The 14,740-nt window shown below is 43.4% G+C and overlaps 1 protein-coding gene across 2 annotated transcripts in view; it reads left to right on the top strand.

Annotated features, from left to right (window-relative positions):
* Positions 1–12,895, top strand: part of grin2ca (glutamate receptor, ionotropic, N-methyl D-aspartate 2Ca) — a 54,335-nt gene extending 41,440 nt beyond the window's left edge. For both annotated transcript variants that reach the window (XM_069165277.1, XM_069165278.1), the window contains 8 exons: positions 2,783–2,951; positions 4,894–5,047; positions 5,310–5,435; positions 7,155–7,384; positions 8,435–8,595; positions 8,700–8,887; positions 9,704–9,936; positions 10,588–12,895. In XM_069165277.1, the coding sequence (XP_069021378.1) occupies positions 2,783–2,951; positions 4,894–5,047; positions 5,310–5,435; positions 7,155–7,384; positions 8,435–8,595; positions 8,700–8,887; positions 9,704–9,936; positions 10,588–12,213 (2,887 nt within the window). In that variant the 3' untranslated portion in view covers positions 12,214–12,895. The remainder of the gene's footprint in view (positions 1–2,782; positions 2,952–4,893; positions 5,048–5,309; positions 5,436–7,154; positions 7,385–8,434; positions 8,596–8,699; positions 8,888–9,703; positions 9,937–10,587) is intronic.
* Positions 12,896–14,740: the final 1,845 nt, after the last annotated feature.

Here is a 14,740-nt window from a genome sequence, read left to right as displayed (position 1 = left end):
ACTAAGTTTGTATCCTCTCAAACAAGTTTAGGGCACAACATGTTGCATGCCTGGACTACTTATGCTGCGGGGCTTTTATTTTGAAACAAAGGCTTTTAATTTGAAAAGGATGCAGGAAGTCGCGGCAATCTGCCAAGCAATGGTGTAGCTTTAATCACTCAGCCTTTTACAAAATCTTTGAGTATTTTATAGCGTTAAACTTCCTGTTGAAGTCCAGCCAGAAGAGACACAATTCAAATTTAAAGTGAAATTTTTTGGTCATTTTAATCTTTAAAGCAGCTAAAATCTCTAAATTTAACCTCTCAACTTTTCTGTAATTTGCAAATTTATGGGTCGAACAAGTCAAACTGTATTTTCCCACTCTGGACCAGACTACAAACTAACTATAAGACATCATAAACAGTGGGAATACATGTTCAAGGCGATTGTATACAGCAGGGGTCTTCAGCTGGTTTGGGTGGAGCTCAGTTATGTGAATAAATGTTACTAAACACGAGTAGCTCTCGGACACTTTTATTTTGTCAAAGTAGCTCTCAGAGGAAAAAAGGTTGGAGACCCCCTGGTATACATGTTGTTAGCTTGCACAGAGAGGAGGAGGACTCCAGAGTCCTTGACATCTTTTCCTCTGAATCAGAGCAGACTACAGGATGTTGTAGAAAGCACTAGACTCTGCATTTCCTCCCTCTTTCCTGACTCATCACTGCCGTCATCACTCTTCGTGTGAAAGTGAAGGACATTTTCATCACCGCGTTCCTGGTAATCCTGCTGATAAGTAAGGGGAATTGATTTAAACCCTCCTGTCAGCCTCTTTACTTGGTATGCAGAGACTAAAACTGTCCGTTTGGCTTCCGCCGCCTGCTCTGACTGAGGATCAGCGGCGTCTGTAAGCGGCCACGCTTCGTCTTGTTCGTCAGTGTCGCTGCCGACAGCTCGCTGTGCGGCGGGGGCATCACACAGGTGTACGTCCTCATTAAAAACCGTTAGCACACTGTAGCAGACACCACGTCCGAGCCCGAGCCCGAGCCGAGGGAGGGAGACGAGTCTGAGGAGGGAATTGCGTCGTGTGGCGTTTTAACCGCAGTACAGCATTAAAAGCTTTGCAGCGATAGATGAATTATAATAAAAGATTAAATGATTGCTGAGGAGAGGTGGCAGCCTGCCAGCCTCGGTGCCACGTTTTATAAGCTGTACTACGCTGGAAGAGGCTGCTGTTATACGCTATTAGAGCAGTTACAGTGACAAACGAATGTATGTTTATCTTCATCGGCAGAGGGGGGAGGCCGGAGGGTGTCACAGGGTTGATGGAGAGCACGGTCCAAATCTTAAATATCAAGCAAGAGGTTTTATTGTCAACTTAACATCTCAAGGTTTTCAGACATTTAATTAGGATCATTTTTCAGTTTTATAGGCCAAACAAATTATTCAATCAAGACACTATTTGACAGATTAATCAGTGCAGCAGAGGTGGAGACACAGTGAGACACAGAGATCAGAGGACAGAAACTCAGCAGAGACTCTCACTGAGCTGGAAACAAACGGCTGCTCACAAGTTTGGCCAAATGCCACGACTTTTCAAAATAAAAGCTCAGCTATTTGAATAAATGTTACTCAACATAAGTAGCTCTCAGACACTTATATTTTGTCAAAGTAGCTCTCAAGAGTAAAAAAAAAAAAAAAAAAAGGTTTGGAGAACTAATCCTTATCGTCATGTAGTACATTTGTAGGGGGAAAAGCAACCAAATATTAATGTCTGTTTTTGTTTAATTCAACATATCTAGCACCTCACAGATCAGGGTATAAATACAAAAACCTGTGAATCATCATTGCTTCTCTCCTTGTGTCGGCAGATTTACACTCATCCCAGTAAATATTGTCTGCTCAGTTGCTCAAAATAATGAAATTACACTGCATACCTCCAATGAAGAACGAATTGAGCCTTTAATTTGTGATAACATACCGATGCTTTAACAAATCATTTACGACTCTCCGAGTAACGTTTTAAGGACGGGTGTCTGCCGGCAAGTTGCCGCCATCCAGTCCAAATAATCCCGCAACGAGTTTCACTCCTGTCTGCCATTGTTTGTTTGTGATTAATTTATGTCGGATTTGTTTTGGTCCGCCCAGCTGTCCGTCCATCTGTTGGGGCCATGACATAGTGCGCAAGCCCGTGGAGTGGCTCCAACTTTCCCTCCTACATTCACCGCCCACCCACCACCCCCCCCCTTTTTTCCTGACGTCTGGGTACCAGCCTCAATGTCGAGGAGATGGCCGGTTCCCTCCTCGCTGCCACACGCTCCATCACCAGTTACACTTTCTGGTGGAAATCATTTACAAAAAACGACTTTCTACGTGGTGGGACCAGGAAAAAAAAACCTGCAACCAGACTTGCGGCTTGTTTTGCAGCTGCTTGTGTGTTGATGTAATTTTAATTTTGGTTTGTTTCGTAGGGAAACATGTCCAAATATCTCAGGTATTGGAAAGCTATTTAATATGACCAAAGCTGAGCAATTCTACAATAATTCCTCCATCTAAATACTCGCCAATATTTCACTGTTTTCGCTTTTTCTCATACAAACAAAATAAAATGGATATTTTTCTGATTATTTGCGGGTATAATGCTCGCAGAGTTTCCTTCACCATTATCTTCGGCAGGAGAGGAAACTGAGCCGTCTATAATGTAAAGAAACCAGCTTTTAAAAGAGACAGCAAGAAGAAGCTTCACTCAAAATGCAGTGCGAATCAAAAGCAACCCATTCTGCTTTTCTGCCTCTTTGCCTTTTAGCATCGTGGGTCACACGGAGCCGTACACGAAGCTGTGCTGTAAGGGCTTCTGCATCGACATCCTGAAGAAACTCTCCCGCACCATCAAGTTCTCCTACGACCTCTACCTGGTCACCAACGGCAAGCACGGCAAGCTGGTGCGGGGAATCTGGAACGGGATGATCGGAGAGGTGAGAACCACGAGCGGCTAGTTGTTTTACTCTTGGCCGGAGTCCCGCTTCACTCGGGATCGCCAAGATCATCATGAATGAGGTCAATTCTCTGTCAGCTACTTTTTTTTCTCAGTGCGGTCAAAGAGCCAAGAGTGAAACATTCACTGCCAAGATACAACATACGTCCACGTTGGGAGGAAAAGAACAGCGTACGCTGACATAAATCAGAAGACACACGGGGAAGGTTTGTGAACTGGCGTCAGTGACGGGAGTCTGAAGTCTGAAGGCCATTTAAAATCTTTTAGCTCTATTGAAGGTACTTTGACCAACTTGCATGTGGAAACTTTCACACTCAGCCAGCAAAGGAAAATATTCCCTAAAATGCACTGATTACAGTTAAGACCATAATATTATTTGTATTGATAAATCCTGCAATCTGTTTCTTTAAATGTTTTACTGCTTCCAAGAGATACGTTTTTGTTTTTTTTCAGGTATATTTAGCACTTTAAAAAGTTGTCATACTTTAAAAAAAGCAATTATGAATTTTTCTCTCTTTTTTTTTCTTTTTTTTTTACTAGAAGACACCAAAAAACACGACATCCTACATTTCCCATAATTCATTTCTAAAGCTTTATTCCTTAGACATTCCCTGCCTGATAAACATCCACAACTTTCCAACTCCTTTAGTTCTTCGGTTCTACCAATTGAGGTTAAGAAATGGAATAATTAGAATACACCAATTCAAATAGCAACATATGACCACACCTAATGAGGACATAGATCAAAATACCTTCTTAGAAGACAATATACAAATATCCACTCATTTTCCAGCTACTTATAAAAGTCCCATTGGCGTTGACCATGAGAACTCTCAAATTCTACAATTTGGATGTCAAATTATACAAATGCGCAATTACCACAAACGGGTAAAACCGTATATGTATATAGACAAATCTCAAAATTGTTACTTTTTTTTCCTTTCTTGCTATCTTTTGTGTGAGATCGTAGTATAAACAATAGACAGATGCACTTTGGTATTAAATGTAAAAAGTAATAAACACGCCTGGAATAAGAATAAAAACCTCAACAAGAGAAGAGTCTTTTCTCTTGGCTTAAAAAAACAAAAAGGAAAGTCGTGATTAATGAGTACATAACCGGGTACCAAGGTCACTGCGGTTGGTGAAGGAGGGACTGTTGGACTAAGAGGAGGAGTAAGCGTCCCTGTGAATAATCTCCAGTCAGACTCCTCCGGCTCGCCCTCTTCTTGGGGAGTTGGAGGATACAATATTAGTTGGCTTTTTTTTCTTTTCTTTATTTTCAACAACAGGAAAAGCTGTTGTGCTCAATGAGGCATCAACCTCCATAGGAGAGCTAATGGCTTGCATGAGGCGGAGTGTCTGGACTGAAACTCCACCGGCTCTCCATCAGAATGATAAACAGTGGAGCACTGTGGTAAAAAAATAAATAAATAATAAAAAAAAAGGCTGGAAAACTAGTCGGAGTGACATTTGAACTGTGCAGGTGGGAGACCGAGAGGATACGACATTAGCAGGAATAACATCACCCCTCCGGAGAGTCACTCTACTTCCAACATTTGAGTGAGCAGACGCTTTATGTAATAGCTTTTATGCTATATGCTCTACTATAAAGGATTAGAGATGGATTAGATAGTGGGGTCGTACTTTACAATGCTTTGGTTAAAAAAAGACAAGATAACACTGGGAGAGGCTTTTTATTCGCGTCCGTCTGGCTGCTCGCTGGGAGCCGGTGCAACCAGACAGCATATGATCCTCAGGGACGGAGGCCGAGCGTTTTGACTTCACTGATAAATGAGATTTATCTCAAAGGTCAGCAGTGGACGTCTGGTATCGCGTCCACAAACACAAGGTTCGATTTATGATCGCGCCACACAAACATCCCTAAAAAGACATCTCTATCGACTCTTTTCTTTCCGTCGCAGGTGTTCTACAAACGGGCGGACATGGCCATCGGCTCGCTGACCATCAACGAAGAGCGCTCGGAGATTATTGACTTCTCGGTGCCGTTTGTGGAGACGGGGATCAGCGTGATGGTGGCGAGGAGCAACGGGACGGTCTCTCCATCGGCTTTTTTAGGTGAGAAACTCCCGCTGAGGGCACAAGGCCCAGTTTAGACTATGCTATGCTGCTCTTTTCTCTCTCTGCTCTCCTCTCACCCGGACCGGTCGAGGCAGATTGGCCTCACACGAACCCTCCCAGCCCCTTCATTGCTGCGTTCCTCTGTATAATGTTGTAAAAGTTCTGTTGTAATGACTTCGCTGTGTTAAATGCTCTGAAATGACTTGTTGTGTTGTGATTTCGACGCTGTATGAATAAATGGAATTTTCTGTCTCTGCAGAGCCGTACAGTCCGGCGGTTTGGGTGATGATGTTCGTCATGTGTCTGACTGTCGTGGCCATCACGGTGTTTGTCTTTGAATACTGTAGTCCGGTTGGGTACAACCGCAGCCTGGTCACTGCCAAAGGTGAGTCTCAGCCGTTTGAATGTGGGATGGAAAAGGCAAAAGCTCTTTGTGTTATTCTTTTTCTTCTTTTTTTAACAACAAAACCTGTCCTTTCTTATTATTTAACATTGACTTGATATCTGTAGACTGCAGCAAAGCAGAGATTGGTTTATGTTTTATGATTGGGGAGTGGAGGAGGCATATTTGCGTGCATCATTTCATTGTTTGGTTTATGATGAGGGCTGCCTGAATCCATGTTGTCATTTTGTGGCAGGACATAATTTATTGTGTATTGATGAAGGTCACTGTGAACACAGAAGAGGAACACTATAGATGAAGGACAGAACTGTCCAATAGAATTTAATAAAGGCTGTGTGTAAAATCTTCATTAAAAATCTTCCTAAGATATTTAAACACAAATCCCTGTTTGTTTTCTAATTCCATGTCTCATTCACATTTAATTAGATTCTGATTATATCCATGTCTGCTCATAATTATTATTGACAGGGTTTTATTTTGCTGGCTTTCAAATTAGCAGCAACATTTTTCAAAATGCAGACTATTTTAAAAAAAGACCATTTTAATGTGATTAAATGATTGAATTTAAATATCTATAGACCTGAACTTCGAGTAAGGTTTGACTCTAGAGAACACGTGACGTACAGTGGCCACATCTCGGATCAATGGATGGTAAATTAAGATGCTGCTGTTTTATTACAGAGCCACATGGTCTATAAAATATCATAATGGAAGAAGAAAAGGCCAATTTGGCTTAATAAGCTCACTGCCCTTTAAAATCTGTTACATCAGCCTTTGTTTTTATATATTTTGTAATGTATACCATAAATGATGCCAGAATTTATAGCGATGTCAAAAAGGATTTGATCTCTGGACATCGACCAGTCTGTATACAATTTCATTTAGTTTTACTTGAACTGAGTTATCTTTCTGACAGCCAGCTGGTTCACTGTTGTTGTGTAATATTATCCTCCATGAATCATTCTGCTGACATCTGACATTTCATTGCAGGTTGAGGATCAATCTCTTGACTCAATGGCAATGCTGTCATGTTCCAGTTTAACATTTAAATATGACACAGATAACACAAGTCACCTGCTTCTGGATCTAGTTTTGTACGACACACTGAGTGCCGACTGATCCGGCTTTTGTCAGAATGTCAGCAGCTTGACTCGTCAGCACAGAAACACAACAACAACAATAACAACAACAACAACAACAACAAAGCAGCTGTCTGCTTTGTTTCTCAAAAGGATGCCTCAGTTCAGTCACTCTGAAATAAAACATGTTGAAATACTTACAAATGTGGCAGATTACAGTTTTTTTCAGGTTAATTTCATACATTGGATCTAAACTAAAAGGAGGATAAACAAGTAGATCCGTGCGGCCCTTTAACAACTAATCGATTTATCTTTTAGTTGTTTGACAAAATAAATCACAAATAAATCAGTTTTAGTCATTTTTTTAAACAAGCATGGAAATATTTGTTGGTTCCAGTCTCAAATTTGAGGTTATGAATTGAGGTTCTTTGCTGTATCTGATATTAAACTGAATATTTTCAGATTTTGGACCGTTTGTTGAATAAAACCAGATGTATTAAGATGTCACGTTTGTCTTCACAGGATTTGAAAGACTTCCCACCAAAAACACAACCACTTTGGTCATCCTCCACTTTATATAGCTTCATAATAAGTCCTCTCCACTTGGCTTCCTCCCTGCTAGATCCGGGAGGTCCCACCTTCACTATCGGGAAGTCTGTGTGGCTGCTGTGGGGAATCGTCTTCAACAACTCCGTCCCTATCGAGAACCCGAAAGGCACCACCAGTAAGATCATGGTCCTGGTCTGGGCTTTCTTCGCCGTCATCTTCCTGGCTTCCTACACAGCCAACCTGGCCGCCTTCATGATCCAGGAGCAGTACATCGACACAGTGTCCGGGCTGAGCGACAAAAAGGTAAAGACCTCGCCCTGTCATTGACAGTCCTGCGCGTGATGTTGTGTTTAATGTACGGCTTAGGATAAAACACAGAGTGGTTTATTTTGGGTGTGTAAACAACACGTGGCAGCGCTATGAAAGGTAAACATCCAGAAGTGGCAAAGTCACTTTCCCTGCAAAATGTAAAAGTCTTCAGAGAGTGGAAATTGAATTACATATCTTTAGAAAGGAAATGTCAATGGAAAGGCTACGAAATGTGATTCACAAGTGGGTTTTCTGGGCAGACAGTGATATCTCGGTACTATCGTTTGCATACTCGTCTGGCCCCAGGATGTGCTTTATATGAATATTGACATGGAAATCCATGTTCAACCATCAGCACAAAAAAATGATTTGTAGACTTTTTTGCTTGGAGGCAACCGAAGGGATTAAAGAGGCATTTGAGGAAAAGCCCGAGCTGCCCACTGCTCATTACGATTCCAACAAAGTCGTTTAAAAGTCTCGTTTCATTATACATTAACTGTGCCGCTCAGTGAAAGAAACGGAGCCCGCTTTGACAGTGAGACCATAAATTATTGAGCAGCGTTCTGCGTGGCGGGAACGGACAGCTGAACTTCTGTTTGTCCAGCTGTGCTGAACCCCTCAGGTTAAGTTAATGTAAATGAGGTACAAGCTGAAGCCACACAAAATGACCTTGTATCCGAGTGATGAAGACGAGCCGAGCGGCTGTAAGGACGCTGCGCCGCATCGGGGAAGATGATTACCTCTTTCCCACCGAACAGACACTTCAATTATAAGAAAAGTCCTTGTGAGCGGGTGTTGTTAACTCTGACGTCGCTCAACCTCCTCCAGTCCAACGGTTTGCGTCCGGCAGAGGTGCATCCAGCGGCAGCGACACGGTGTCAGGATATAACGAAGTTAGGAATACAAAGACGGCGCAACACCTCAAACAATCGATATTTACATTTTCCTGCAAGGATTCTCTTCTGGTGTTACAAAGAATCAGGATTTCTTGACATTGATGACGATAAAAACAGATCATTTTCCTTATTTTAAATCTCTCAACAGTTTCAAAAGCCACAGGAGCAGTACCCTCCGTTCCGCTTTGGTACCGTCCCAAATGGCAGCACAGAGCGCAACATAAGGAGCAACTACCCCGAGATGCACTCCCACATGGTCAAATACAACCAGAAGGGAGTGGAGGATGCCCTTAACAGCCTGAAAACAGGGTGGGTGGGTGTGCCAAGGATCATAAACATAAACATATAGTGGAAGACGAAGCCAAAGCAGATGTGTCACATGAGTAAAAACCACCATTTCTTTCCCCTGACAGGAAACTGGATGCCTTTATCTACGATGCTGCTGTGCTGAACTACATGGCTGGCAAAGACGAAGGCTGCAAGCTGGTGACCATTGGCAGTGGGAAAGTGTTTGCTACCACTGGTTATGGCATCGCCCTGCAGAAGGATTCACGCTGGAAACGACCCATCGACCTGGCGCTGCTGCAGTTCTTGGCTGACGGTAAACTCTCCCTAATGTAGATGCTCCATTTCATAACATTTGACCATGTAATTGCTGTAATAACTGTGCATGGAGGGTTCTCTATAAATCTGATAAGGAATAACAACAGGGAATATCTGTAATGTACTTGAATGATACAGTAAAAGCTGAGGTACTCATAAAAAAATAAGATAGCAGCAAAAAATATGAATATAGTAAAAATGCAACAAAATCAAGTCTTAAGAGGTGATTTTAAATGTGACACTCATTCTGCAAACCTAAGCTCCTTATAGGCAACTTATTTCAAAGCTTCAAGCAAAAACCTGGACACCTTTTTGGCAGAATGTGCAATACACAGTAAGAGGGCTAATATAATGCACACGGCATAATGTGAGGCTGAGAGGCCAGACACAGAGCTGGGGAATTATTCCTTCTCACATCGGCAACAAAATCCTGTCGTACTGACAGAAAGTGTTTTTTGTTTTTGGTGACAGACGGTTTGATCAGCAGGAATAAACACACAAAACAAACAAGCTAAAGACTGTTTTTAAATGTGCAGCAGCCACTACTTGCATTTCTTCTGCTGTGCGATCTGAATTTTTTTCATTTTACGGAAATCACAAACAGAAGAACTGCGCAACCGTTCATTCAGTTGCATCTGGGGTGGCTGGCTGTTCGAGAGAAATTTCATTATCCCATGCAAATGCATTTCAGAGGAGATTGGAGGGTGTTCCATTACTCACTCCCAAAAAAAAAACAAAAAAAACTCCCCTGAATAATACTGGTGTTATGCAAATAGGGCTTTAAAGCCTGTTATTCTGTGCTCCTCGCTCACAGGTGACACACAAAAGCTGCAGACCGTCTGGCTCACGGGTATCTGCCGGAATGAAAAGAAGGAGGTCATGAGCAGTAAGCTGGACATCGACAACATGGCGGGAGTCTTCTACATGCTGCTGGTCGCCATGGGCCTGAGCCTGCTGGTGTTTGCTTGGGAACATCTGCTGTACTGGAAGCTGCGACATTCAGTCCGCAAGTCAGAGCGTCTGGACTTCCTCCTAGCTATCAGTAGAGTAAGTCATCTTCACATCTCCCTCGGAGGTACACACAGCTTTGGAAATACTGGAAACACTAAATCGAATCAGCACACATCTGCAAAAGACAGTAAAAAAAATGAGCTTAAAGCAATAAAGGTTTGTGGATATTTGCTGAGATAAAGTGATGGTCATGATGCCTGAGAAACTGAATTTAAATTGCCCCATTAAAAGGAATCTTCTTCTGTGTTGGAAGTAGTCAAAGGTGTGATTAAGTATTCCAGACTGATACACAATTTGAAAGTAAAATAAAGCTGGTGGGATAAAAATGAAAAAAACTAATATGGTGACGCTCACGATTAGCGATTCACTCATTTATATGGCTGAGCTGTTTTCAAGATCGCGTCGCGTGCAAACATGTTTTTTTCCAGCACTGTGAACGCGGTCATAAAACAAACCAGAAACGACAATGAATCTCGTTCTGCGGCGACAGTTTTCCCATATAATTGTTTTCACCTCATTTGCTCAGTAAGTTAATACGAATTTTATAGAAATTGACCAAAATTAATTCAGAGGAACTGTTGCAAAACACGAGTGAAAAACCTTTGGGAGTTCAGTCGATTGTTGGTTCATTGTTGGTACATGATGAAGCTTTGAGATTATAATTTCACGTCCTCCGTCTTTCTGCAGGGCATCTACAGCTGCTTCAACGGAGTCGAGCAAAGCGAGCACAACGGGAGCATGCCGAGTCCGGACGTCACCACCAACTACACACAAGCTAATATGCTGAAGATGCTGCAGACAGCCAAGGACATGGTGTCCTCTGCCAGAGTGGAGAACTCTCTGGACAACGCCACCAAAACCATTGAGAACTGGAGCAGGCGGGGGGGCGACAACGTGCGGCTCGGCCTGCCGCCCAGAATCACCACCACGGACATGAGCCACGGCCGCCTGCCCTACATCTCCAGCATCACGGACAACCACTCGCCGTACGCTCAGAGGGCGATCACGCCCACCTACCCGCTTCATTACGGGGACCCGTCAGCCCAGCCGCTCCTGGAGAAGCCCCGGTTGGTGAGCCGGCCCACCCCGCTCCGCTACACACTGCCCACCCGCAGCGGTCAGCACATCTTAGAGAGGACTCTGCCCATCTCCAGCCTCAGCAGCCCTCACATCGCCATGAGGGACCCGGCTTCCTCTGGAGCTACCAACCCCCACCACAGCAGCAGGCTGTATGTGGAGAACCAAGCCCGGCACCCCACCTCCCCTTTTGTCCCTTACAGGGATTACCAGGTGCCGGATATCTACGTGGAGCACAAGGGACCGCTGAGGAGGAAGTTCAGCTACCCGCCTGACTGTGTGAGCCGGAGGAGGAGGTCCCACAGCTACATGTTCGATGCTGCAGACCCCAGAGGAGTGAGAGGAAACTACGATGAACCTCGAGCCTGCCTTGCTGAGTTAAGGGCCAATCACCTCCTGAACAACCACGCCCCCGACGCTGCTGCCATGGCCTGCACTGGGGCACACTACCCCTGCAGCAGCGCCGCCTGCAACTCCTGTATGAAGTCCTACCTGGAGCCCGAGATGGATGACGTACCGCTCCTGGGGAAGGACAAGCTAAACCGCCGCGCCTCATTCCTCAAAGCCACGTGGGGCAACGACAGGGTCCATCAGGTGGATGAAACGAAGCCCTCCACGTCCGCATCCTCCTCCGCCCGAGTGGACATGCCTGACCTGTTTCCACGGGTGGTCGTGGCGAACCCAAAGCCTCACAAGCTGTACGGCAGTCTGGGCCACAACCTGTCCTGCTACCCTCTGGCTGCCGAGCCAGCCTACCTGGACCCGGCCCACATGGGTTCCTACCCCTACAAGCAAAAGCTCAAGTACTCGGACTCCACCCGGCTGCCCTCGTACAGGGAAGCCATCCTGCAGAACGCCGCCGCCCTGCGCCGCTCCTCCTCCACGGTGGTGCACAGACACTACTCCACTTACCTGAACTCCTACACAGACTTGCCGGTGTACGTGGGGCCGCTGGCCCAGGGGCCACCTCAGTTCTACGACGGCTCCAAGGACATGTGCCATTTGTTTCCCTGTACGAGCCACTGCCCGGAGAACGCAGCGATGCTGCCGCGTATGAGCGACAGGCCGGTGGTTTACCACAGCAACATGTTCGGGCCCTACGACGGCACAGCAAAGAGGGAGGACCCGGGCTCCGGGAGCAGAGAGCGGCGGCAAGTGTTGGTGGCGCGCAGAGTCAACAGTCCCTATGTGCCAAAGCCCTGGGGCAGGGTATCCAGCCTGGAGTCTGAGGTCTGAACCACCATCCTTACTGGGCCTCCATCAGGCTCTGTGACTGGGATGCCTGGAGGTTCTCCCCTCAGCCTCTGGTTCAAGCAAAAAGTAAACTCTACACCAATAGTGTATTTGAGAGCGTTGACTCTCAATTATCAGTGCAATAATAACTCGGGCAGCGAATTGTAAAAAGAGAACACACTCAAAAAGGCAAATTACTGCTGGGACTTTGTAAGCCAAACTAAAAATACTGATAAAAGAAAAGGCAATGTTGAAAAGTATTTAATACATAAGAATTTAACCTGTTGATTGTTATTTAAAGGATTTTTAAATGCTATATTGCTATGTGAAAGAAGTCTGGGAGACAATATACTGTAGCCTCTCGATCTGATTACAACTTGAGACATTTTTCTCTCATTTTGTTCAAAAGTCATTTCAGTAGCCACCATTTCCACTGAGGGATCAACAACTATTAAGATGAATTTTGTGATGAAACCACTGACATGTCTTCCGTCAAAATTTTCTAAAGTCCACGACCTTGGGTGTTGGCCGTTGTTCTGAGACTTTCTGCTCCACTGGTCATTAATTTAATTTGACTGGGATTTTAAAAAGGGAAAAAAAACATATAAAGTATCATGTGTATTTCCATTGTTACACTACCCTTTAATAAAGAACGAGGCCATCTCGACGGCCTTTTGGAATCATCTTCTGTCCTCCTGATCTCTGTCCTCTCTCATCATACGCCGACACAATGAAGGAGAATCTCTGCTTTTCACTGCTGCTCTATTATACACGCAATCTCTCATTTCAGTCTGTCAAACTCACACATAATGGCTGATTAAGGAAATGCAGGATGTACGCAAAGTAGATATTGAGTGTCCAATTTATAGCTAGATAAACCAGTCCACCTGACGTGCAGCTGTATGTAGCACATCTGCTATGCTGTAGATTGTTAATAGCCAATAAATATTTAATAAAAAAGATTTGTCGAAAACGACATGGTCTGAATTAAACAGGGAGTTAATATAAAATGGTCTGTTGCATTAACAAGTTTCCAGTGAAGCCAATATTACAGAAAATGACTCTTTAAATCAGACATTATTCATTGTTCAATAGTAGGGGTGGCCCTAAAATAATAGCACCGTATGTATGTGTATTTATTAGAATAACAATATTCTTGACCAAATGACAAAACACTGAGAAATTAGTGTTATAGTTTTATATGTCAGCATACAACAAAAGTTTCCCTTCAAATATTCAGAAAAAAACTAAACAAAAATGGTCTCAGTTCATAAGTCTGTGAACAACAGTAACAGTATGACATCATTACATCAGAGAATTTCTATTATTATATAAATGACGTCAGAATGTGGGGTTCACCCCCTCTAGTCCGCAGGGGCTGCTGGAGCAAAACACCAATCCAGATGGGAAAATAAAATAAAATGAAATAAAACAAAACAAAACAAAAAATATAACATATAGTGGCTATCAGCACATTAATAAAAACAAACAAACAAACAAAAAAACAGCAAATTCTAATTGGCAAATCGACATGATGCCAAAATCAATAATTTATATATAATTATAGTGGCAAGTAATATTACCCTAATTATCAGCTGTGCTACACATAGCATTATGAGGATAAATGTGTTTTTTAACGTCTCCATTTCTTTTTGTTGTGTTCTCAGCAAAAGCAGCATTCCACCCTTATTTCCCTTTAAAAAGCATCAGTTTGAAAAATCACCTTATTCACAACTAACTGACAGCATCACATATTCTGCATCAGCTAATTTCAGCTCTTAATTGAAGCAATGTTTACTCTGAGTCTTCAAAACCCAAGAGCACCGTGTTTTTATGGCTGCACCATCCATCAAATGGACATATTCAAAATATATCGTGCATCAATTTCTACACATTTTACCTTCTTACTGATCTTCACTTGAATTTGAAATAAAGTTTGATGGGTTTCAGTAATGTTTGGCTGCAGAAAAAGCTGGTTCAGACATTAAAACTATCCTTACATAATATCGATTTAACCTGCTCGGGGTCACGGAGGGGGGGGGGGGGCTGGAGTCTAGCCTAGTTTAGGTTGCCGGTCACATTCAAACCCGACAGCCAATAAAGAAAAATGTCTGAAGAAGCCACACAAGCACAGACACACAAATCTGCAAGTAAATACCAAAGAAAGGATCATGTTTGAATTGCTGGCAAACACACTTTAAACCCCTCCGAAATAAAGTTTATATTTCTCTCTGACATTGTTTCAGTAAGATGAATGCTTTTCGCCAAATTACTGAGCAGGGCTGAAAGCCAAACTCACTTCTTAATCCTTAAAAAAAAAACACACCGTCCTTTGGAACAAAAAGAAGCTTAGTCACGACGCCAGACATCCATTGAAGCCTTAAACTCTCCTGTCACAACAATGGTCCATCTTGTAGTCAACACATTTGAAAAAGGTCAGAGTTCACCAGCCCGAACTCACTCTCACACGGAAAACAACAGTCATTCACAGCTGCAGTAACGTTATCTGGTGTCCGTGTTGTTGTGAGAC

Source organism: Embiotoca jacksoni, unplaced genomic scaffold (genome assembly GCF_022577435.1).
Source record: "Embiotoca jacksoni isolate LCO1_2020_lvr unplaced genomic scaffold, fEmbJac1.0.p SCAF_34, whole genome shotgun sequence".
NCBI lineage: Eukaryota > Metazoa > Chordata > Actinopteri > Embiotocidae > Embiotoca > Embiotoca jacksoni.
Note: the sequence above shows the minus strand (reverse complement) of the source record. Positions and strands in the feature narration are given on the sequence as shown.